General features: G+C 36.4%; 3 protein-coding genes across 4 annotated transcripts; 1 reads left to right on the top strand and 2 right to left on the bottom strand.

Annotated features, from left to right (window-relative positions):
- Positions 1-76: 76 nt before the first annotated feature.
- On the bottom strand, positions 77-5,086 carry LOC114531699 (fascin-2-like). Its single transcript, XM_028553313.1, has 2 exons — positions 4,170-5,086; positions 77-1,145 (listed from the first exon to the last, which is right to left on the bottom strand). Exons 1-2 carry the CDS (start codon positions 4,957-4,959, stop codon positions 484-486), a joined length of 1,452 nt encoding a protein of 483 aa, XP_028409114.1. The 5' UTR covers positions 4,960-5,086; the 3' UTR covers positions 77-483.
- Positions 5,087-6,573: 1,487 nt separating this feature from the next.
- Positions 6,574-13,528, bottom strand: LOC114531698. 2 transcript variants are annotated; one of them, XM_028553311.1, is made up of 5 exons: positions 12,953-13,526; positions 10,802-10,848; positions 8,807-9,688; positions 8,266-8,386; positions 6,574-7,109 (listed from the first exon to the last, which is right to left on the bottom strand). In XM_028553311.1, exons 1-5 carry the CDS (start codon positions 13,317-13,319, stop codon positions 6,880-6,882), a joined length of 1,647 nt encoding a protein of 548 aa, XP_028409112.1. In that variant the 5' UTR covers positions 13,320-13,526; the 3' UTR covers positions 6,574-6,879. The 2 variants fall into 2 exon arrangements, with proteins under 2 accessions (XP_028409112.1, XP_028409113.1); XM_028553312.1 differs by lacking the exon at positions 8,807-9,688 and having other exon boundaries at positions 12,953-13,528.
- Positions 13,529-19,892: 6,364 nt separating this feature from the next.
- LOC114531801 (E3 ubiquitin-protein ligase MYLIP-like) lies at positions 19,893-22,970 on the top strand. The gene is made up of 4 exons (XM_028553419.1): positions 19,893-20,071; positions 20,181-20,371; positions 20,653-21,108; positions 22,062-22,970. The coding sequence occupies exons 1-4, from the start codon at positions 19,982-19,984 to the stop codon at positions 22,774-22,776; spliced, it is 1,452 nt and encodes a 483-aa protein (XP_028409220.1). The 5' UTR covers positions 19,893-19,981; the 3' UTR covers positions 22,777-22,970.
- The last annotated feature ends 328 nt before the right edge of the window (positions 22,971-23,298 follow it).

Consider the following 23,298-nt stretch of genomic DNA (forward strand, 5'->3'; position numbering starts at 1 on the left):
AAGGTCTGTTACTCTGAATGTGTGGTGTTTAGGAATGTAAAACAAGTTCGGAAAGTCGTTTTTCATTCGATTAATAATTAAAACATTTTATTTAACATCAATTTATTCCAACCTACCTAAATTCATGTAAATATTCATTCTTGGTATTACAAAAAAATTTTAAAGTTACTGAAAGAGTAAAATTGTTTGCGTTTATTGTTTTATTAATATTTTGTTTTTATCAAAAAAGAGAAGCTAAAAGTCACTGTGAAGTAGTTGGAACTATCACGTGACGTTTGAAATTCTGAAACCTTATTAATGTATAAACCTAGTCAATTTTCCAAGAGTGAAAATGTTTTGTTATCTAGGATTAGGTATCTACTTGAAGGATAATATTTCTCACAGTTTGTTATTTCGCTAAATTTCCTCACATTAATAATTCAACTCACGTGGGAAACTATACACAGTCCCACAATTACGGTTTTTGACTAGTTCTCAGTCCGTTCAGTACTCCCACAAGGTATTCTTTCCAGGCTTTTCACCGTTGGCTGTGAATGCACCATTACTTTCTCCTTTCAGATATTTGCCGTTGTTAGCCTTTATACACATCTTCGTGTGCTCTCGAAACTCGAATTGAAACGTGGCACAACTTTCCGAAGTACCTGCGAGGTTAATATTTGACTCTCCGTCGATTTGGGCAAATTTCCCATTTCTTCCCTCGAGCTTATAACTCCCATCCTCGAAATGAAGCTTAAAGACTTCGTATGAACTTCGGTTGCATTCGAGACGTGCCGTTGTCGCACCACGCATGCCCACGAAGCCGTGTTCACAACGCAATATGAGCAGGGGCCTGTTGATGAGTTGCAGCAGGAACTTTTCTTTCTCTCCCACCGCGTCTGCAGACGGCGAAAGTTTTCCGTTCGGTTTAATGGTTACGTATTTGCCGCTGGATGCCTGGAAACTGACGTGGCTGCCGTGCCAATCAATTCCGAAGAAAGCCGAGTCAACACGTTCGGAACTCGACGCCTTGACGTCGCCATTTGAGACCCAGTACTCTCTGGTGTTTGCGAGCATGCAAATCTTGCCGGCTTTCTTGGGATCAAATTCCATCTGGAAAATTTCTTTATCGGTCATTTCAAATCGTTGGTTCGCGGTTACCTCATTTCCTAAAAGTCAAAGATATTGACTTCATCATGGGTGGATAATTAAGAAGTTAGACAGAGTGTCTCATCTGTTTAATACACATGCAGATGTATTGTCTTTTTTGTCCGTCAAAACACTTTGGCTTCTCTTTCCCTCCCCTTCACCGCCCTTAATGAAATAATCCCACAATCTTAACTAGGGCTTCAAGCACACCCTAAAACATCAAATGCAAACAACTTCGTATATGTCATGATTCTATATTGAAGGGGATTTCGAGCTATTCTTAAAAAGATTATAACTACATGCTCCATATGAATATTTTTTGCATGAATCTCTGAATGGGACAGGTGTTATCATAAAGTTTATGTCACGTAGGCTTTTCTGAATATGCACGCGTTCTCTAAGTCAAGTACGTGCGACATGCTTAAGTTGAGACAAGGTTTATTCAATACATGGGTACACGGAAAGTTTGCACTAGCATCAAAGTTAAGTATTGTTGTAGGAAACCATAAGCCCTTGGCTTACACGTTTAAGCCTTTTGTGACAGGACTTTGCAAGGTGATCGAATATTGATTAAAGTTTTATCAAACTATTAAAGTGACAAATCTAGTCGAACTTGAAATTTGAAATTCTTCTCTAGCGGCTCGTACGAAAATGAAATGATTAACTGTTGGTGGGTTGAATTTATCTAGGACACAGAATCTATACCCGCCGCGGTCACACACAGAAGTCAGACCAGAATTGTTACCATTCGCTTTATTGCAATTCATAAAAGATCGCGTTTTCAGCGACTATATATAGAGTTCAGTGGCCAGCGCTGCCTCCCCCGCAAGACCTTGTTGCGTCATAGGAAGACATAAATCATCCAGCGTGTTTTTTTGCTTGTCTGATGTTGAGAACGTTGCCACCTGGTTGACATGATCTGTGTGGCGTAACTTTGGCGTAAAAATACTTTTTTACCTTGCACTACACGGCGAGATAAAATACCCGCCATTGAAACGTAAAGTGGTGCAATTTTTCATGCAACTTGCAATACAATTATACTCTTAAGAGATGTAAACGGTTAGCAACTACGAAACTTTTGTGTTTCTTACACACATTTTGAAAACTCTTCACTAATTTATATCTCTTAAAAGTAGAATTGCATTAGAAGAGTTGCAAGAAAAATTGCACCGTGTAACCGGGCCTGAACTCTTCAAATTGTTGAATTTTCTCAGCATTAACTTAACATTGACTTAACCGGTGGATAAGTCAAAATTAAATAACACTCTTTCATCTCTCTTGGTTGAGTCAACTTGAATTTTATGCACTGAATATGTAGTTGTAAACAGTATCTTTGTATTAAGGTTAAAAACATTTTGTTTGCTTGTTGAATAAAAGATAGAGTTGGTTTCTATTGTGAACTTAACCTAGTCTATAAGCTAAACGGGCTTGATACAACCGACCGCTGAATAATATCATAAATATCAGAATAATAATAATTAGTAAAATTTGTCTCCAAAACTCGAGCGTGTTCCATATGTTTCGTTTATTCATTTCTTTGTTTAGTTAAGAAACTAATAAAACGCATTTATAATTAAGATATTGGGTCGAGAAGTTATTAGTTTTGACACTTCCGGATTATTTCAAAAAGTCATACCATACTTCCTGAATTTTGAGACATCGGAATTAAGTAAGAATAGCTACGCCTTACATTCGTGCCTGCCAAATATTGCTACGCCCGATTTGCTGTTAGACCTTGTCCTAAAAAACTTCTCAGCATGCAAATAGAGTAACCTTGTTAATATTTTATCATTGATGCCTTTTTTCTCTATCAACAGTTTTGCATAAGTATCCAAAGGCCACCAGTTAATAATTCATGATGTTTTTTGAACAAAGAAATTCAAATTATTCACACTGCGAATACAACAAAGACACAGCAAGATTCTTTCTTTGCCTGATACAAGCATACGTAAAATAACACTGAAGAATTAATCATTCCTGATAATTTTTGCGAGTTTTATGTTTTCAAACAGTGATACATTAAAATATTGTTCAATTCTTTAATATAAGAAATTTGATATTACAATATTGTTGACTCTTTAAACACATGGCTATCATATTTCCCTTTTATCCTGGCATGAGCCCTTTTTTTTGGTCTAAATACGATTTAAAAATATTTGAAATTCATCGCAAGCATAAGCATCATTGTCAAAGTTAGCCAAGCAAATTGTAGAGAACTTCACAAGTTACACTTTCACAACTATACATGAAGTTTTTCGGTGAAGCAAAGGCTCGTGGTCATGCAGTCAAACACGGGCGTCGAAAGGCAGTGCGGTAATTAGTCTGTATTATTTCCGTCTCTATATGTTGCTGCTGCCAAATCTCCTTTTATCATGTTTCATGCATCTATTGTTTCATCTCACGAAGAATAAATGGAGTTTGATTAAATTTTCTCATGATTATTTTTACGTCTGCGATGGTAAGACCTAACAGAAAACATTGTCGGTTACGTATCTCTCTAAACCTGGCACAAAAAATTGCGGAAAAAATACTGTTGCCGCTACGTAAAATCAGTTCAGCAGCATCCGCGTGTCCAAGCACTTGGTCCAATACAAACGCGGAAAGATGCTAAATCTTCAGTATTAAAACACTATTAGGGGGTGTGGTGGTAAATATCCCAGTCGATGATGTGTTTGCTTAAGGTGGACTCCGGATTGAAGTTGTTAGATAGTTTAAGCGCGGGTAAATAGATTTAGGGCGATATCGTTCAAGGCAATTATTAATTCTTCGTGTGAGAACTCGTCCGACAGACACTTCCTTTCATTGTTGAAGCGCTACCCAGTGGAGCAGATGGCATGTTCTTTGTAAAACATATTATCGGTGGCAAAGTAAGAGAACATTAAATTATCGCATATGTAATGCCTCGTTCTTTATTATAGCCCATTCGATTGATCCTGGACAACTAATAAGTAATAAAATGATCTACAACAAAATATTCCAGGACAAAACTAGAAAGTCAATTCCGTATATTGTTGACTTATCAAAGAATCTATTCAAAATCTTACCTTGTCTGATTGAGACCATTCGCTCATTCTGAGCTGTAAGCATACACTGCGGATGATTATCAACCAGGGCGAATATCTCGTCTCTGCCAGCGACATTCTTCTTGCTGGACTGAATCTTTCCTTTGTTGCCAACACAAGTGAGGAACTTGCCTTCGTGGGTACGGAATGCAACCCTACCTTCGTGAAACTCGATCAAATACTGTGCTTTGGCTGTGAGGGCTGCGTCCAGCGATCCGTCTGCATTCAGGTAGCGAGAATCGCTGGAAAGCAACGCGTATTTTCCCTGCTTGAACTCCAGTGTTATCAAAGCGTCACCGCCCCAAGGAATATCTTCTGATACTTGGATTTCGTCCGATTCCAGATGTGCATAGCGTTTTCGGACCACGTGTAGCAAGTTAACTTGAGGATGGATCGCCAACTGAAGTGTCCATGATTCAGCCTTGCCTATAGAAGTTGCAAACGCGTTGATTTGGTCTTCCTCGCCTCCGAGGTAGCGATCGTATTTACTTTTCAATGCAAGCTTTCCGTCGGCTTGGTATGACACAGTGAACTTTGCGTCTTCTTCGCGTTCTTCTGCCTCGCCCGCTAACTTGCCGTTTTTGTCTGCGGTGAGGTAGCGATTCAAATGACTTTTCAGAAAAATATGAGCCCCATCTTGTTCGACTAACCACATTTGCTTCTTCTTCAAGTTCACCCCGCTCGCGTTCACTTGGAAGCCAAAACTTTCGGCCGTCAAGTATTTGTTTTGAAAATTCACCAAACCAACATAATATGCTTCTACGCTTGCCATATTGGATCTTTCGTGATGACTGCACTCGCAACTTACTCAGACAATACAGTTCAAACCTTCTGTGGACACGCACAGCGTAAATAGAAGACTCAACAATGCTTCAAGACTCAATATAATATTCATGCAAATACGTCACTTCCTGATATTTAACACTCAAATTTGACGGTACCCGCAACTCAAATTGAATATTCGTTTACATTTCTTGTTTACATGCAAATTTTTCTTGTTTATTTAAAGCCTAAGCACTTAACTGCAACGCTAAATAAAACACTCGGTGTTTGCCTCGAACCATGACCGTTTCTACGTACAAAACTGTGCAGATGATTTCTACTCATAAGACTTTAAAACTTTTTGCTCAAGTGCTTAGATCTGCTTTGCATCTTGTCAGCACATGTCATAAACTTCAAGCATTGTCTCAAGTCTCAACCTGTATTCGCCCGTTACAAACAAAGCAGTTTTAATATTTTGATATGTACATACAATATTTGAACCGAAATTGGATTGTGTAATAGATATCATTGTTTGTGTTTGATATTGAAGAAAAATAAAACACATTTTCGTGCTTATTCCTGAAGTTTGTTATCGTGTTTCCTCATGGCAAGCGTGCCTCGGCATGTCATTATTGTTTGGAGTGTAGAGAGTTCACGCTGTGCTTCAAATCGCCGAAGACGCCAATGAAATCGATATTGAAGCAGTGTCATTTGTTCAACTCTGGTCGTCTGGAACTAACAATTAGCAATCAGACATAACATTAAATAAAATTTCCTTTACTAAGTATGTAATCCTCTTTCAGAGATACAGACAGAAATCACGACAGCTTGTTATAATAATCGTGAAAGTGCACTTATAATTGATTTATATTTGAACATAAAATGGTTTACGAGCCAGACTCGATCTTAGCTCCAGGGATGTCGTAAACTGCTTTACCTGCTGAGTAAGCCTGTAGATATTAGTAGTCAGTTGTTGTTGTTAGGGTAAATACCAAGTTTGTTTTTCATTGGTTTTTGGAATAGAAACATTTGAGGATTCCGGATTGGTCATCATCTCTTTTTTCTGACATGCACGAACCATAAAAGGTGATATATATATAAGTATATCAGAGTACTATCTATATACTGGACCACCAAGAGGGAGGAACATCTTCAAAACAGCGTGAGGCAACTTTTGTGGATTTAATAATTTTCGCGATTATACAGGGAGTTAAATTTTTTTCAATTTCTAATTTTCCGTAAATAGGCTCTACTTCGACCATTTCTTTCAGTACAATTAAAACTTAGATTTAAGAGCATTCTTTTGCCAAATCCGCCAATATTTATCATCAAGACATAATCCAATAATTCCTTGCTGCTATACGTTTGAACAATCGATTTTAGGAAAACGATACTGTATGCATGGAGTGGAATCAAGTAATATGCTTTTCTTATCGTTGACAAAAAGCCAAAGCCAAAGGAAGTTAATGCAACCCTTAACCACTGTTAAGGTTTCCTGAAATGTGAGCCACTTCCGTCACGAGTCTAGCTGCTTAATGCAGGCTTAATCTGATCAGCACTGTTGTTTTACATGATGACTCATTGCCGAAGAATTTAAACACTTAAACGATAGTAATTGCTGATAAAATACTCAGACCACTGTATCATGATCAGAAAATATTTAGCTGCAAATGTCATTAAATAATTTATAGTGAATTTAATAATTTAATCTACTGTCTGATTCAGATAAATTGCATCTTTATACTATATCCAACGGTTCCCTTTAAGTACACCCTATTTATCACCGAATGGTCTATCACAAACTCAATACCTCCACCTAAAGTTCCCAGAGTTACCACTAATTCAATGACTACATTATATGCCCTTATTTTTGAGACATTCTATTACAACTATTACTTACATTAAGTACTTGGGATACCACAATATTCGATTAATCATAATCATTCAAAAGATAATCAACACGAGAGTAACCTCTTCTAAAGCACTGCTCGCTCCAGCGACGACCAATGATGAACACCACAGTGCCAAAGAAAAAAATTCCAAAAATTAACGAGATTACCAACGATACACGTGTTGTGTGACTTTTCTGTTCTGAGAATTTTCGGTGTGTTTTATGGACACTATTTGAAGAATGCGATGCAATCGGTGATGACGTAGATCCTAAAAAATGATAACACAGTGGTTAAAGCATGTGTCTTACTAGTAATTAAGGCTCAATAAGCGAAGTTTTTGATCGCCGGCTTTCAACACTTGTCTATATACATTTGAAAAACAGGGCAAGACAATAAAACCACACCAGATCTCTTCATTCCTCTAATTTACCTTTTACCTGCGTCAAGGTAGGCCACCATTGGTTGCAATTACTGCATAAAGTCGATGGCATGACCTTCTGGTTCTCGAAAAAAGAAAAGGGGTGGGGGGGGGGGGTGCGGCAATAACAGAAATTATTTCTCGATTAAACATTGGGTAAAAATACCTCAAAAACTAATTTCGCCCGAAGGCCTTTCTTCCTCTAATGTAACATCGCCATTTCATGAAAGGTTTCCTAAGTTGTTTATTCTAATAGAATAACAGTCGAATTACTATACCCGGCCTCAGATCATGTAATTACTTTCATGGCCGCAAAAATGCTACTCATAACATTAGCAATTTATTGTTAGAACTGTCCGGAACGAATACGAAATTTGTTGAGTTTAGGTCATGCAAAAGACAGTTGCAAAAGGAGTGCTGCGGAAAATCCAACTTCGCCAAAAAGACATAAAAATATAAATTCAGGTACGATAGTATGGAGAAACATAAGGTAAACTCGGAAGTGTTGCGGAAGATGCAACTTCGCCCGCATGAATTGAGCCTACGCCACTGCAATGCCTGCCTTATTGCATACTAAGAATAAAAGGCTGGTCATAACAGTGCGGTTCGTTGATACGCGGTTAGACCGATCTAACATATGGAGAGTAATAACTCTGAAACCAGAATCAAACGAGCCGCAAGCCGTCGATATCGTCATCGACTTTTGAGACATGGAAAAGACAAATGAATGCTCTAAATAAAACACAAGCATAGTGAAAAGCATGCGAATATTATGAAGTCAAATATTTATGTGAAAGTTGTGTATTACAAACAAATTACATTTTCTTTATCAGTCTGAGCTTCTTTATCAAATTAGTCATTCATCTTTTCTATATTTCAGAAGTAAAACGTGCAATAACTTGCCTCTCGTTTGATTCGGGTTACGGTGCTTTGCAGCGAACTAGACTGCGTGGAATGAAAATTGCGATCATTTTTAGCTGGTTAGACGTCGTGGACATTTACTCACTTGTGTGGTGATTTTTATGCAAGTTGCTTGGTGCATCTAATTGAGACACATGAGAGATATTACTTGTTGCATCTAGACTTGGTATTGTGCTTAATAGCATAGTTTCAGCACTGTGATGGGACTAAAAAGGAAAAAAAGATAACGTCCAATGTACATGAGCGCGTCTATCTGAAATACCCCCAAAACGATGCATTTATGAACTCGATTAATCAGTTTGCATACAAATTTTTATTTTTCCAAAAAATGGTTTAAGTTAACCGACTATTCATAAGAAAATGGAGCTGACGGTGGTCGACCATGCTGTAAAGCCCTTTTAACAAGAAAAAAACACAACAGGAGTAAAAATCGACTTTACCGGCTCTTCCCTGCGGATACAGCTAGTATACTCCCCTATTTCGTATATTGTACCTTAATATACCACCTTTCTCCCTTCCCCTCTGGCCCTGGGGATTGTTTCTCTCTCTGCAAGTTGACCACCATCAGATGGATGTGATTTATAACGTAACATAATTTAATTCGTAATTTATATAGTTTCACTTACACGTACGAATGAAGATAGTGATGTCATAACAACCTCGGAATCTGGATTTGATTGCAGTGAATTGACCAACGAACCCACAGAGATGGAACTCAATGTATGTGATATTTTGTTGAGAGAATGGGTTTGATGATTGAATGAGTGTGCTCCAGCATTAGGGTTTGAATATGATCCTGACAGCCAACCAACATTATGTGATGACGAACCGTTTGATCGCGACCGATTTCCAAGTGTATGCGTTTGTGATGAACGATTTCCAAGTGTATGCGTTTGTGATGACCAATTTCCAAGTGTATGCGTTTGTGATGAACGATTTCCGAATGTATGCGTTTGTGATGAACGATTTCCGAATGTATGCGTTTGTGATGAACGATTTCCAAGTGTATGCGTTTGCAATGAACGATTTCCAAATGTATGCGTTTGTGATGAACGATTTCCAAATGTATGCGTTTGTGATGAACGATTTCCGAGTGTATGCGTTTGTGATGAACGTGTTGAATGTATTAATGAGGATAGTGTGGAATGACTGCTGTTGTGTGTGGATTTAAACGGATGGTGGATAGAAAAAGAGTGGTTGAACCAAGTTAAAATTTCCAATGCATTTGACTGTGAGCTGGTAACCATTGATGTAGGATAATTGTTGTTACTTATGGATTCCACGAGGCCTTGAGTTGTTAAATTGGCAGAACTGCTTGGTGAATGCGTGTTCTTAGGTGATGGTGACTGAATAGTTGTTTTAACTCCAAATTTATCAATATTAATTGTTTTATTGAATTTTAATGTAACGTTCTCAGGTTTGTCTGTGTTTATTGTTGTACTGGTGATGGCTATTCCACTTTTGGATGAATGAACGCTTGAATTCAATAGCAGCTTATATATTTTATGCTGAAATGTACGATTGAAACATCTACTGTAATTATGAATAATTTAAAATAAACTTACAATATGTTTAAATATGACGAAACGACTTCAGAAGCAAGGAACGTATGGACAAAAATGTCCGCTTGTTTTCCGCAACGTTTGCATGTTAGATTAAAAAATACTTTATAGGAGGAAAAGTACACAAGGTGTTGTTTTTGGGTCATTCCATGTCAAATCATTAGAGGGTTGTAACTCCAAACTTCAGATTTTGTTCATTTTTACACGGTTGATAGATATAGGTACAAAATGAACACATGCAAAGTTTTAAAACGTGTCATTTAAAAAGTCAAAACGTGTCATAACCGAAAGTGGAAATTTATTGTCGGAAATCAAAGCATAACTTCTTATTAACCGAGAGCGAGGTCTTTACCCAGAAATATTGGACCGAGGTCATTTTGTACAGGTAAACTAAATAATTCATAATATTGAATTATTTAGTTTACCTAAACTGTCTGGAGACGTCTTATTAATTTCAAAATCAATTAAATTTTCTCTTGAGCGTTTTATTTGGCCTTTTTCATTCAGAATTTCTCTGTCTTTCATCTCGTAATGGATCGCCGATAACGCTGGTCCATTACGGGAAATTAATGGACCGCTGAAAATTCTTCTCGGCCAATCACTGAGCTCCATTTCACCGGAAGTGACGCTTGAACATTATTTATTTATTGTCCAATACATAAGCTTTAATGTAGCAAATTCTTAGAACAATAGAAATTTTTAACGGATTTTGAAATTAGGTAGTGTGCCGGAAGTGAAATTTCATAATTATGAATACTAAAATTAGCAATTTTTTAAACAGCTATAACTTAACAACCGTTTAAGATATTAACCTAAAACTTTATATGTGTTCATATTGTACCTATATCTATCAACCGTGTGAAAATGAACAAAATCTGAAGTTTAGGGTTACATTTTGCCAAAAAATCTGATGATTTGAGATGAAATGACCTTTTTATGAGGCGTATTATTACACATATGAGTAGATAAATGAATTGTTAGTTTTTTTATTATTATTTTAAACAATTACAATTTGTTAGTGATATGTTAACTAGGAGAATATATTTTGTTTGAACTAACCTGCACAACGTCTTCACTGCTGCCAGGATTGGCTTCTGTGATATTCTCTGGAAAAAAAAGCAATACATTTAGCGCAAGCAAGTATTCGTGCCCTTAGGCCTTAGGCTCAGGGTTGCGCGCACTTTGAAAAGTGAAGGTTGGAGACCCTGGGTACGAAGTTACCTAAAAAGGTTGAATAAAAATGTTAACCGTTTTCGAAATACCATTTGTATTGTGTTTTTCACGTATATGTCCTACATACAACGGGAAATATGATAGTGATATATAATATTAAATGTCAAATTGCTAAACCATTTTTTGTTTTAGAAATATTCAAATAATATATACAAATGGAAATTACACAGCTTTAAATTCATGCAGTGTTTTGCCAATTTATCAAATAATCAACTCAATAATCAAAGTGGAGATCCCATGGGGGACAAAAAAATTATGAACGACATTAACGAAGTATCCAACAAGAACATGTAAATAAATGAACTCAATAATCAAAGTGGAGATCCCATGGGGGACAAAAAAATTATGAACGACATTAACGAAGTATCCAACAAGAACATGTAAATAAATGAAATGAAAAAGAGTTTTTGACACGATTTAGAAGTTGTGTAGATGGAGCTGATTAGCATTCACAGTCCGAGGTTGAATGATACGATTAAAGAATGACGACTGAGGAGGAAAACGTTTTACATGCACATTGGAACTTGTAAACAATCGAAGGAGTTTATAACATCACGTAGTTTCAAGTCAAATCATGAATCATGAGTTAAAATCTCGACTTATTATGTGTGGTTGACGGTGGAAGATTAAGTGCCAACAAAAGATCTTGGTATGAGACGTTCCCCTTTTTGTATGACGTCAACTTTCTTTAATTGAAGATCTATCGTGTTTCTCGTCTACCTGGATTGAGATGGTGAGCAGAACTCAGAGGCGAAAGGTGCCAGGGATTTCACAAAAAATTGTATATAAATTTTCAGCCGCAACATGGTTAACAAACTTTGGACACGTTATACGCAATAATTTCAGCATTTTGTTAACCTTCCACACAATCAACGCGGTGGTCTACGCGAGTGAATTTCACAATCAGTGATATTGAAACTTGCAAAATGTGGACAATGTATGTTGGTTACGGTTGACAGAAGGCTATTTTAATGGAACATTAAAATCCGTTAATATAATGACACCAAACTTTTCTTATTTTGCAATGCTCATGCTAGCTGTGCCACTGAATTTCCATTTTAAGGGCATGGTTCAGTTCCTGGAATGCCTTTATGACCACCTATTAAGGTTGGCTAAGAGTTCAATTAAAAACGAAGAAGAACTTCTTCGTTTACAGAAATACCAACCAGCTGGGCAGAAGTCAGCACCAAAGAGATAAAAGCATTGGGTAAACTTGTAGAGTAGAATTTTATTGTGAAAAATTGAACAAGTTAATTGCATTTCTATTGACAGTGCATTGGACTGGTGGCATTACATGTGACCATTACAAGATAAAAACAGAGACATTTTCAAAGAAAATGACACAAATAAATGCTGTAAGGCAAATTTAATTGCTATTGAAATTATTAAGACGGCTCCAGAGGGTTTTAGGTAAACTAAATAATGTAACATTTTTTATCAAATGCATAATATGCATTTCCTACTGCTTCAAGTGTAAATACATGCCTTATGCTATATAATACACTTTTTTCAACCTGGCTTACTTGGTAAGCTGTTGGACCTCTGTCTTTTTGTACAAACATTGGCCTTGTCTGTACAAAACTCCTCACCCTAGAGGCTCAGTCTATACAAAAATGTCTGTCAGGATGAGTAGGTTGCCTGCCAATTTGTTAAAGAAAGGCTGCTGTGATATTCACAAGAATATGGGACTTCAAAATTAGATAATTTCCAAATCTGACAGGGCAGAAGAGTGACAATGTATGGCACCTATTATTGCTTTTTGACAAGCTGTTGCTCAATACATCATTTCACTTTTTCAAACTACATGGGATATTGCTGTACGCAGTCTCATTTGCTATTCACATCAGTGAACTCTATACAACATATGTTTGTTTACAGTTCAACGATTCACATAGCCAACGATTTTTTTTAACAGCTGATACAAGGCAGCCCTAAAGCCAGCCTAGCCTGATCAATTATGCTTGGTCTTTACCCTACCTTGCTTGACTCCAATGATTGATATTCCGTTGGAATTCCGCGGCAATAGCAAAGTTTTACACTTGGTTATTTCGGAACAACGAAACAAAAAACATGTGACATTGGAAGAACCTTGTTTTTTAAGAACGGTTGAATACATCATAAAGTTACAGCGCTCCAATTCACAACAATTTCGCCAGCAATCACTCTTGTTTTTGCTTTCCAGTGTTTTTAAAATTTCGCCAGAACCATTCGAGGCCTTTTTACTGTAATACTGACCGGTTATTTCCGTAATGGAGCATTCTTTAAAAGCTGTACTTAATTCAAGATCAATGCATAAAATGAGCGCCGTCAAAATCAAAACATTCGGGTAACTTGTCCAAGACATCCTTAAATTTAGCGTGTTCTTCAGGCAAAAGTTGTTTGAAAACAACTACCACGTAGCCATATATGTGTAGTCGGAGACTAGGTGTTAAAACGTGCATTAAAATTGTAGTTTCCAAGGCAAAGTTTGATCCATAATTGGAATCCTGAATAATATTTTGCATACAACCAAACAAGATCCTTCGAATGCCTGAAAATCCCGCGAATATAAGGGTGTGTTAGTGTGTATTACTGAATAATAAATAAACCATGCATCGAAGAGCGTTTTTTTATTTACAGCATTGCCCTTCATTAAAACAATACTGAATTACGCTTATAGCATACTGAATAGTGCGCTTCTAATTTCAATATATAACAGCAATAAAATGTCAATTGGGGGTAATGGAAGTTTAATCAAACAACGATTTAGTTTATGCCAACTTCAAATGTGCGAGCCAAATAACAATAGCATGTAGGGAAGAATCATTAGTGCGATACGAATAAGAATAAGGAAAATCCAATCCATAGATCATTTAAATAATAATGTGATCCAGACAGACAGTTCATGTAATCATCCTTGAATATTTTCTCTCGCCAGACATCGTGGTAGATAGGACTGCATCAATTGAAACCAATGCACTTTTCGAAGGTAACGCAAGAACGGAACATTCTCTGCAGTGTAATTCTACGTCTTCTTGCCATATGGTATGCTGTGATACAAATCGATCCAGTGAACGTCTTTTTATCCTAAGTAACATCATTTCTGCTTAAATTTACAATGGCACGAACGGGAGTTAAATTGAGAATACATTATTTTTAAATGATCTATGGGTTTCCTTATTGCTATTCGTATCGCACTAATGATTTTCCCCTACACTGATATTATTATTGTTTATTAGAACTCTTTTGCAGTAGTTATATTGTAAGATTGTACTAAGAATATATATTGTACAATGATGTTGTAGAAGACGAAGTGCAATAAAAATTAGTTAACAAAATGTTCCACTAGCTTATCTAAACCTATAATTCTATTTGTAGGTGTATATAGAGAGGGTGATTCTTCATTCTTCATTTTTGCCATGTATCTTTTACATAACTGTTCACGTCTGCACTCTAAATTGGTATTTTGGCTAGGCAGATCGCCTTGTCATAATTATCAACTGAGGGGTAAATAATCGGAAGTGCTCATTTCCGTATGCATTCGATCTTTTTACATAAATATTCAGGTATCGTTTGCCATATTGGTACCGCATATTCCAACACGGGTCTGATGGTAGATAGATACACCTTTAATACATCTCTTTGCGCAATGCCAGCTCTGCTTAGAACACGTAGAGAGTACAGCTTCTTACAAGCTTTCTTGTATATATAGTCAACATGAACATTCCATCTGAGATCCTCACTTAGTTGCACTCCACAGTGGTCCCTGTAACGATTGGTCGCAATGTGAAATTGCCATTATTCAAAAAATTTATTACCATCTCCTTGCATTTATGTGGGTTGAGGCTCATGTGGTGACTGATTGAAAATTGATATATTTCGTATGCCGCGTGATTCAGGTAACTGATTGAATTTCTAGGAACGATCTCTAACGCGGCAGTATCATCAACATATTTTGATCTCAAATGCCAATCAGATATTAAATTATTCGTCATAACTGAGAAAAGGATAACACCAAGTTTGGTTCCCTGAGGTATGCCATCATTGGACAATTTCCATTCCATCAATTTTGACAGCTTGTTTTCTATCAGAAAGAGAAGCCAAAATCCAATTGAGTTATACTGGATGAATATTTAGTTTTGCTAACTTCTTCATAAAAACGTGGTGGTCAATACGATCGAAATCTCTGCTAAAATCAGCAAAGAAAAATTGGGCACAGCGTTTCCACCATCGAGGGCCTCATAAACGGGTTGTGAATGATATTGGACGTAGGTCATGTTCAATTGATAGTTGTGGTGGATTGACTGGATTCACCTTTTGGATAGGCGTTAAGAGCGAACATTTTAATAATTCAGGGATATATCCTTTCCTGATCGACTGATTATATATATCCTTTATAACCAGTGAAAGTTCGGCAGGAAATTCTTTTAGCACTCTATTTAGGATCTCATCAGATTTGTTAACTTGTAAGCCGGACGAAAGCGATCGATGAATCTCTGCTTCAGAGACAAGGAATTCATTTGGCACGTGCTGAGTTGAGCAAGATGGTAATGCAAAACTTTTCAGTTATGCTTAAGAAGTAATCATTAATTTCGTCTGTTAGCATCTTAACATTTTCATTGCCGTTAAGAAATTAATAGTGCCGCTCCTGCTGGATATCTTGTCCCATAAGCTTTTTTTTATCTGATTCCACCATTTTCGAGGGTTAGTCTGACTTATATCTGCCACTTTATGTGTATAATAATGCGTCTTGACTAATTTAATTTCAGTTTGGATTTTATTCCTCCAATACCTGTAACTAGAGGATTTCTTACGGACCTTACCATTCTTTAGGAAAGCAGTCTGGCGTTTTCTAATCCATATCTTAAGTTTGTTTGTCATCCAAGGGCGATCTGACTGATGGATTTTAATTGTCCTTTTTGGAAGATAGGTATCAATGCCTTGTTTGAGCTCTGTAACAAAAAGTTGAAATTTATCCTCGCAGGAGGAAGAAATGAGAACCTGATTCCAGTCTTTCTGTGCATCAGTACATGCTGTTGTTATTTGACTCGCACACTGATTTGAACGTTAAAAGTTGGCATTAATTAAATCGTTGTTTTATTGAACTTCCATTACGCCCAATTGACATTTTATTGCTGTTATTGAAATTAGAAGCGCACTATTAAGTATGCAATAAGCACAATTCAGTATTGTTTTCTCCTTAATGAAGGGCAAATGCTGCATTTCATCTACAGGGTGTCCCAAAAAAAACGAAAACTATTGAAATCACCCATAACAATGTAATTGTTAGAGTTTGAATGCCTAAGCACTCTGTTGGGACCCACAAGTGTATAAATGTTTGCCATAAGCATTTTTATGCATGCATATGATGCAGTAAAATTTGCTCGTACGCGAAAATGATATTCATTAACAATATTTAAATGTGCATCTCAATCACCATGACCTTCGACATGTCCCCTTTCTCTAGCAACACAAAGCATTTAGCATTTCACTGAGTTGCATTAAATCCCCACGGGTTAAAATTCGTGCACACGGCATTCAAATTTTAACAATGAGTGATTTCAATAGTTTTCGTTTTTTTTGGGACACCCTGTAGATAGTGTGCATTCAAAAACAGTTTTTAGTAGCGTGTACGAAGGTATAGAAAAACGACAGTAAAGAAATGTCCCAGGACTGTGGACTGTGAAAGCACTAACCAACTGTTTGTACTTACGTATACGCACTTAAGAGTTTAGAACCTTCCAACTGTTGTTGTATAATTAATTTTATGCCAGAAGAAACACACCAAATCATCAACAGAACCCTATGTATCTACTCAATCGTTAATTTCATAAATATAATTTCAATGATTTTAACTTTTACGTGCGTATACGTATGTACTAAAAAACGCGGCAGTGGTAAAGGCTGTTTTCCACTTTCGCGTTTTTCATACGCACGTACAAGCAAGTAAGAGTCTAAATCCTTATACATGTTACCAGTGGTGGATCTGGGGGTGTACAGAATAAATTACTACAGCTTAAAATCGGAATCGCATTGGAAAATTTTCTTGTAAAAATATTCTTTTCAAATCTATAACCAATGCGTTGCTATTAATGTGTTTTGAATTTAAAATTAAGCCTGTGTAATCTATTCTGCACACCCCTAGATCCGCCACTGCATGTTACCTTTGAAAAAACTAAGTGAATAAATCGAAAGAACTTAGTTTTCTGCATGTTTTAGTATGCATTAGTTGACTTAGATGTTGATTAATAAAAATTTAAAAGCATTTAAAATTTTCCGAACGTGTGCGTGCGTATAAAAACGCGTAAGTGGAAACATGTAAAGTTAAAAGACGTTATTATCCATGGTGATTTTATTATCCTGGGGCCGGTTGTTCGAAAGGCGTTTAGCTTAAATGGTGGATAAGCCAAAGTTTAAAATTACTCTCATGCATCTTGTGAATGACTGAACCTGCATCTTATGCATTAAATGTGTACTTCCATTGACAATTAAGCTATTTACATCGAAATAGTCAGCTCAGTTGTTCAATAAATATATAGTTTTGCTTTCCATTTTGAACTTATCCACCGTTTAAGCTAAACGCCTTTCGAACAACCGGCCCCAGGGGGGAAAGCAGCCTTTAAGAATAATTTTTATGACAATTGATTATACCAAGTTTTTTTATTTCTACTAGATTGATATACGATTCAAGTAAGTTCCCAAGGCTCAGAAGTTCGCAGCGCTCACTGCACCATACTGGGTAAACGTAGAGTTATGAAGGGGGTGGTTACCTCACAGAGTCACGCCCATAATTCATTAGTTAGTGTCTCAACGTTTTCGCCAACCAACACGCGACAGCTGTTTTAGACGGTTCCGAAACAAATAAACAAAAAAGCGGATTAAACTGATAGTCCAGAGTTAGCGATAACCTACAGTCGACCCTTGGTTTAAGTTCATGCCAATTGCCATAAAAGGTATGTTTATGTTGACGGTTTAGGTTCGGCCGGTTTATTAGAAGGTCTCTTAAGGCTAGTTTCCACTCAGGAAAAGTCTCCTTTGGATCGGACAGAACAGTTTCCTTTGTATAAACACCGCCTGAGAACTCACCGACAAAGGAAATTTTCCTGTCCGTCCTAATCCAAAGGATGTTTTTCCTGAGTGGAAACTAGCCTTTAAGGGCTTTATTAGAACATAGCTGTAAAGTTGCATACAGCTACTATATATTCGATGGCTGAGCATGATGTTTCTGATTTTTTTCTATGCCAAAGTATTACCAGGCTGACCATACCAATGCCATAGATATTCAAATGAAATCCAATTCCTTCGATTGTCTATGCCTATGGGCTGACCCACGGTGAAAAATGGGCAAGTTTACTTGTTATCGTCTGTACTCTGTAGAGGCTAGCGAATATCTTGAAAAAATGTTCAAATACCCAAACTAGAATATTGACTTTTTGCGATCGTTTTCTTTTGAAATACAAACAGTCAAGTGGTCATCATCATCCTGTGATGAAATATCGTGAGATATTCTGCACTGAATGGAAACACCCCATATAATGTCGCCATATATGCAAATGAGTAGATTGAGTATTCAGGATAACGAGTCTTTATAGCAATATTGAAAGCAATATGGTATGAAGCTTGCCAGAGAGTGTTTGATCGGCACTTCATCTCCTCGTGTTTTCTCATTATTATTAAATTACTTCGGTGTCAGGGAGTTTTTGCCAGAAAATAGTCCTATTTTTTATGTCATCCGATTTATTAACAAATATAAAATTGGATTCAACACTTCAAATTTGATGGCGGAACGGCGGTTCAACGGTGATTCGTGGAAAATTCGTGGGGTAGTTTTACAGGTTCTCGCCTGTACCTGAGCGCTCGATCATTGATCCCATACTCAAAGAATGAGTGCAAGCGAAAGCATTGGGAAAGAGGATACTATTCACCTATCTATCAATCTATTAATCCATGTCTTAATCAATCCATCTATATCTGCAATCTATCCAACCCATCTATCTTTCTTAACCGTTTATCCAAACTATCTATTCATCTCCCTATCTATTCTAAATATTTTCAAATAAATATTTCTATACCAAAGAGGTTTTCAATAGCTTAAGTTTATATACACAATGCGGAGTTCAGCGTTTGGTATTTTTGATCGAAACTCTGATCGAAACTATAAGGGTGGAAAGGAACTGCTATAAATCCCTCTCCCACCCCGAGTCACTTTTCTAGGGTGCTACTTATGCTAGCCACGATTGAACAGCTAGCCCAAGAACCAATATAATATTGCATCCAAAGCATTCAAAATTTGACTTCTGAATAACTAAAATAGGAATGCCCAATTCAGATTTATTCCAATCGATGTTATGTAATAGTTGTCTTTTCGTGTTTTGTGTACCCGTTCGAATTTAGTTCATACGCAAAACATGCGGAAAGTTGTTGATAATACAATAGCACTGCGTGGATTTATGACGCAAATTAAAACGAACACGTAAATCTAACAAGGAAGTTCATAAAAACGCAAGTGTGCGGAATGCCCATAAATTAGCGATACAATCGTGACATATGGATATTGGGTAACGTCATGGACCCTAGTTGCGGATTATTTGAAGCAACATTTTGCTCTATTATACTAATTTGTTTAATATTTACAATTAATAATTTAGCGGTTACCGGTTAATTTGCCATTAACCTCGAAATGAAACGACATCCTGTTTTTTGCCGATCATTCGCACCATTAAGGAAAGAAAAGTGCACTTGAAACCACAAAGAAATTAAAAAATATCAGATTATTACGATCGATATTGAAGTTTTCTTTCTTAAACTTGGGATCCATATTGGGATCCATAGTGTTTATATTGTTATCGTAACAATAGCCAATCAAATCGCTTGTAGATAATTTCGTTGATCGTGATTGGCTAAGGTAGCGGATAAAAATTGTGCAGAATGCCGGAATATATTATTTTCATTTTTAATGCTTCGCGACAATTTTTTGTTTATGTCTTTTGTTGACGGGTTTTTGTCGTTTGTAAACTAGTTAGAAAAATGCTTTGGTGTCTGATATACGAGCCAAATGGCATTATCCATGAAATGCACTTGAATAAAAACGCTAAGGGACATGAATGCTTCGATAAGGTACGTTTTCAACTTTGCGTTTCGCCAGGGAAAACCCAAATGAAGTTGTCGATTTCACCTGTCTTCTCAGGAAAATTTATAACGGTTAGCATGTTTCTCGTTCTTGTAGATTTGTGAAAGACTAAAGCTCTACGAAAGAGATTACTTTGGTTTGAGATACAAAGGACCAAAACGGACTGAAATTTGGCTAAATTTGCGAAACACGTTATCGGGACAAGTGCACGGAAAGCCGCCGTATCGTTTCTGGTTTCTGGTAAAATATTTTGTGAAGCCTCAAGAATTACAACAAGAAATAACAAGGTATTAGGAAAGGTTGCGTGAAGACCTAAACACCGTATAATATGCTAGCAATTTGGCACTTTTTAAATAGATCAATATGTATGATATTTCGATTGCGAGTAGGAGGTTTCCAATGTGGGTAAAATCAAGAACATATTGAACAGTACAATTGTATTATAAAAACTACTTGAAAATACACAAACACTTCGAAAATAATCCCACAAAAATTGGCTTGCTTATATCACCTGACAAAACACTAGCTTTTTCTTTATGAGACAGATAATATCTTTCTCTTCATATAGACACCAATATTTTCTGACTTTGAAACTGTATCTGAGACGCGGACGTTTCGACCTGACATCTCTTCCTACGCGAAGTGTTGCTGAAGTTTGCGCGACATTAGCCCAGGCAGAAACGGGAGACTACAATCCGGACAATGTGCCCGATTACTCCACGTATTTACCTTTGTATATTTGGTCTTTGCTAACGAAATCTTGCGATCTAAAAAAGGAAGTTTCAAGCGAGCATAACAAACTTGTTGGTCAAACCGCACGGGTCGCAGAAGTGAATTTACTGCATCTATTGTCAGTTGTTCACGGCTATGGCATTGAGACATTTAAAGGTCGATATACGGCTGATAATTATGGGAGGAAACTCAAGATATTGGTCGATACAGATGGTCTGAAAGTGTACAGCATTATCAGAGAGTATGATGCAAAATTGGGCAAAGAAGTGGTTAGAAGCGTCCTCGACCGAAGGTAATAGACTAATAGTCTTTCAAAATAGGGTAATTTTCTTGTGTTATTTCCCAACTTTTTGTAACTGGAGATAATTCAAATAGCGTTCCTTATGAAGTAAAAGAAGTGTTAGAAAGGAAAAAACCTAACATACATTATGACAGCTCCGCTGTTGTCGTTTAAAATTGTTATTTTTCTGGAAGATTAATTTAAATTTAAATTCCAATTGAAAACGAAAATCATGCAATGTATATTCATTTACTCCGCTTGGGAGCCTCAATATTATAAAGCATATAAAAATTGCTTTCCTTTCAAATAATGAAGAAGTATTCAAACGTTTATGTAATTTAAACTGTGAAAAAAATGTTTGGCAATGTTGTTACATTAACAATTTATATATTGGTATTGGTGTATTGTATAGACACAAAAGCTATATAATATGATCCCATGTCGATTGTTTAATTGACCATTTATATAAGTCGGCAGATTTACATTTCACCATTATGCTTTTATGTCAGGCTATTGTAATAAGCTTTGTCGTTTGCAATCATCCCAAACGTTTTTAGTCATCTCATTTTTTGAAGTATGGGCATAAGAAAGGGCTTTTTATTGTTGGGCTAAAATTTGATGGCATTAGGTGTCTTTATTTCACCAATTTCATTAGGTGTCTTTATTTGGCATTTAGATGGCATTAGGTATATTTATTTCATGCTTGATCAATGATTCTTGCAATGACAGCAATGCATTATGATAAAATGTACATGTGGCACCCGTTTTTGTCAACCAATTACTGCAGCAACTAACGTTACTAACCCAATGTTCATTGTTTAAATGTAGTTCATTATTTAAATGTAGTTCATTGTTTCTTACCTATGGAATAAGATTGGATTAATTTAGAATGATTTTAAAATGATGAAAACCAAATTGGTGTACTCACATTTCATACTTATTGTTTATATTTTTACCCACTTTAGGATTCTGTATGAAGATGTTTCAACAGTGTCTTACAGCACACATAATTTTACTGTGGTCTATGGCTCTGGTGTGAACACAACCAACCGTGTTGTTTTCAAACTGAAAAGTGAACTTATGGCCATTTCACTTTTCCGTTCATTTACTGAATTCCACACTTTCTTCAACTGCAGCACAGTCAAGAAATCTGTCATCGACCAAACCACACGAACAACATTTGGGAAGTTTGTAACAATATTCCACCCACACTCCACAGTTGGCGAGATGTATTTGTTTGATATCCTACGCACAAGAAGGCAAGCATACACTCGATCTTGGAGTATACTGAATGAACAGCTGAATGTCAACAAAAGAAGGCACCAACCAACAGAAGATGGCTCCCAAAACCCAGATTTCCGTCCAGTGCAATCACCACTATCTAATCGACGTTCTGGAACCAATGATGACATTGTCATAGACATTACTAAATCCCCACGAGGAAAGTTCACAACACACGAAAATCTTAATGAACTGTCTAATGAGGATCTTAAGAAGATCGTCAGAGACCTTGAAGATTCTCGCATTTGTCAAGTTTGTATGGATGAGGAAGTTGCAACTGCATTCTGTCCTTGTGGACATGTTGTTTGCTGTTCAGAATGTTCCACCATGTGCAGGGAATGTCCAATATGTCGAAGTCAAATCACATATGCACAAAGAGTCTTTTTCTCCTGTGATTAGTGTTGATTGTCAAGATGTTCCAAATCATTGTCATGGAATTTTTCCAATTACATCTTGTCATACTTTCAGCATGTTAACCACATTCCCCAATGTTTAAATTAATACTGATTGAAACTGCAATATAATTGTACAGCTTATTTTTTACAATGTTCATTCAATGTATAGTTATATTTATAATATATTGTTAAATAGCATATGTTTATAAATTGGTCTGCAGAAGTGTCAGAAAGACAAATTTTAAATGTATATATAGAAAGTTGTAAAAAGAAAATTAGTGTGTCTTTCTGTGTAATATTAGAGTATATTTATTAAAATGCAGAGTTATCAGTTTTGTCTGTTCATTACCAAGTAGTTACCCGATTGGCAGAGTTTATTATAAATTTATAAATTATTTAGATTGGTATACCTTTGAAATTCAAAGCGTCTGCACCGCAGACTATGAGCGCTGCTGTGTTGGAGTTTGTATTAGCCAAATATTTCTGTTTGTTATAGAAACTTGATTTAATACTTCTGTCTTGGACT

Source organism: Dendronephthya gigantea, unplaced genomic scaffold (genome assembly GCF_004324835.1).
Source record: "Dendronephthya gigantea isolate DGI-Jeju-01 unplaced genomic scaffold, DenGig_1.0 000074F, whole genome shotgun sequence".
NCBI classification, from domain to species: Eukaryota; Metazoa; Cnidaria; class Anthozoa; order Malacalcyonacea; family Nephtheidae; genus Dendronephthya; species Dendronephthya gigantea.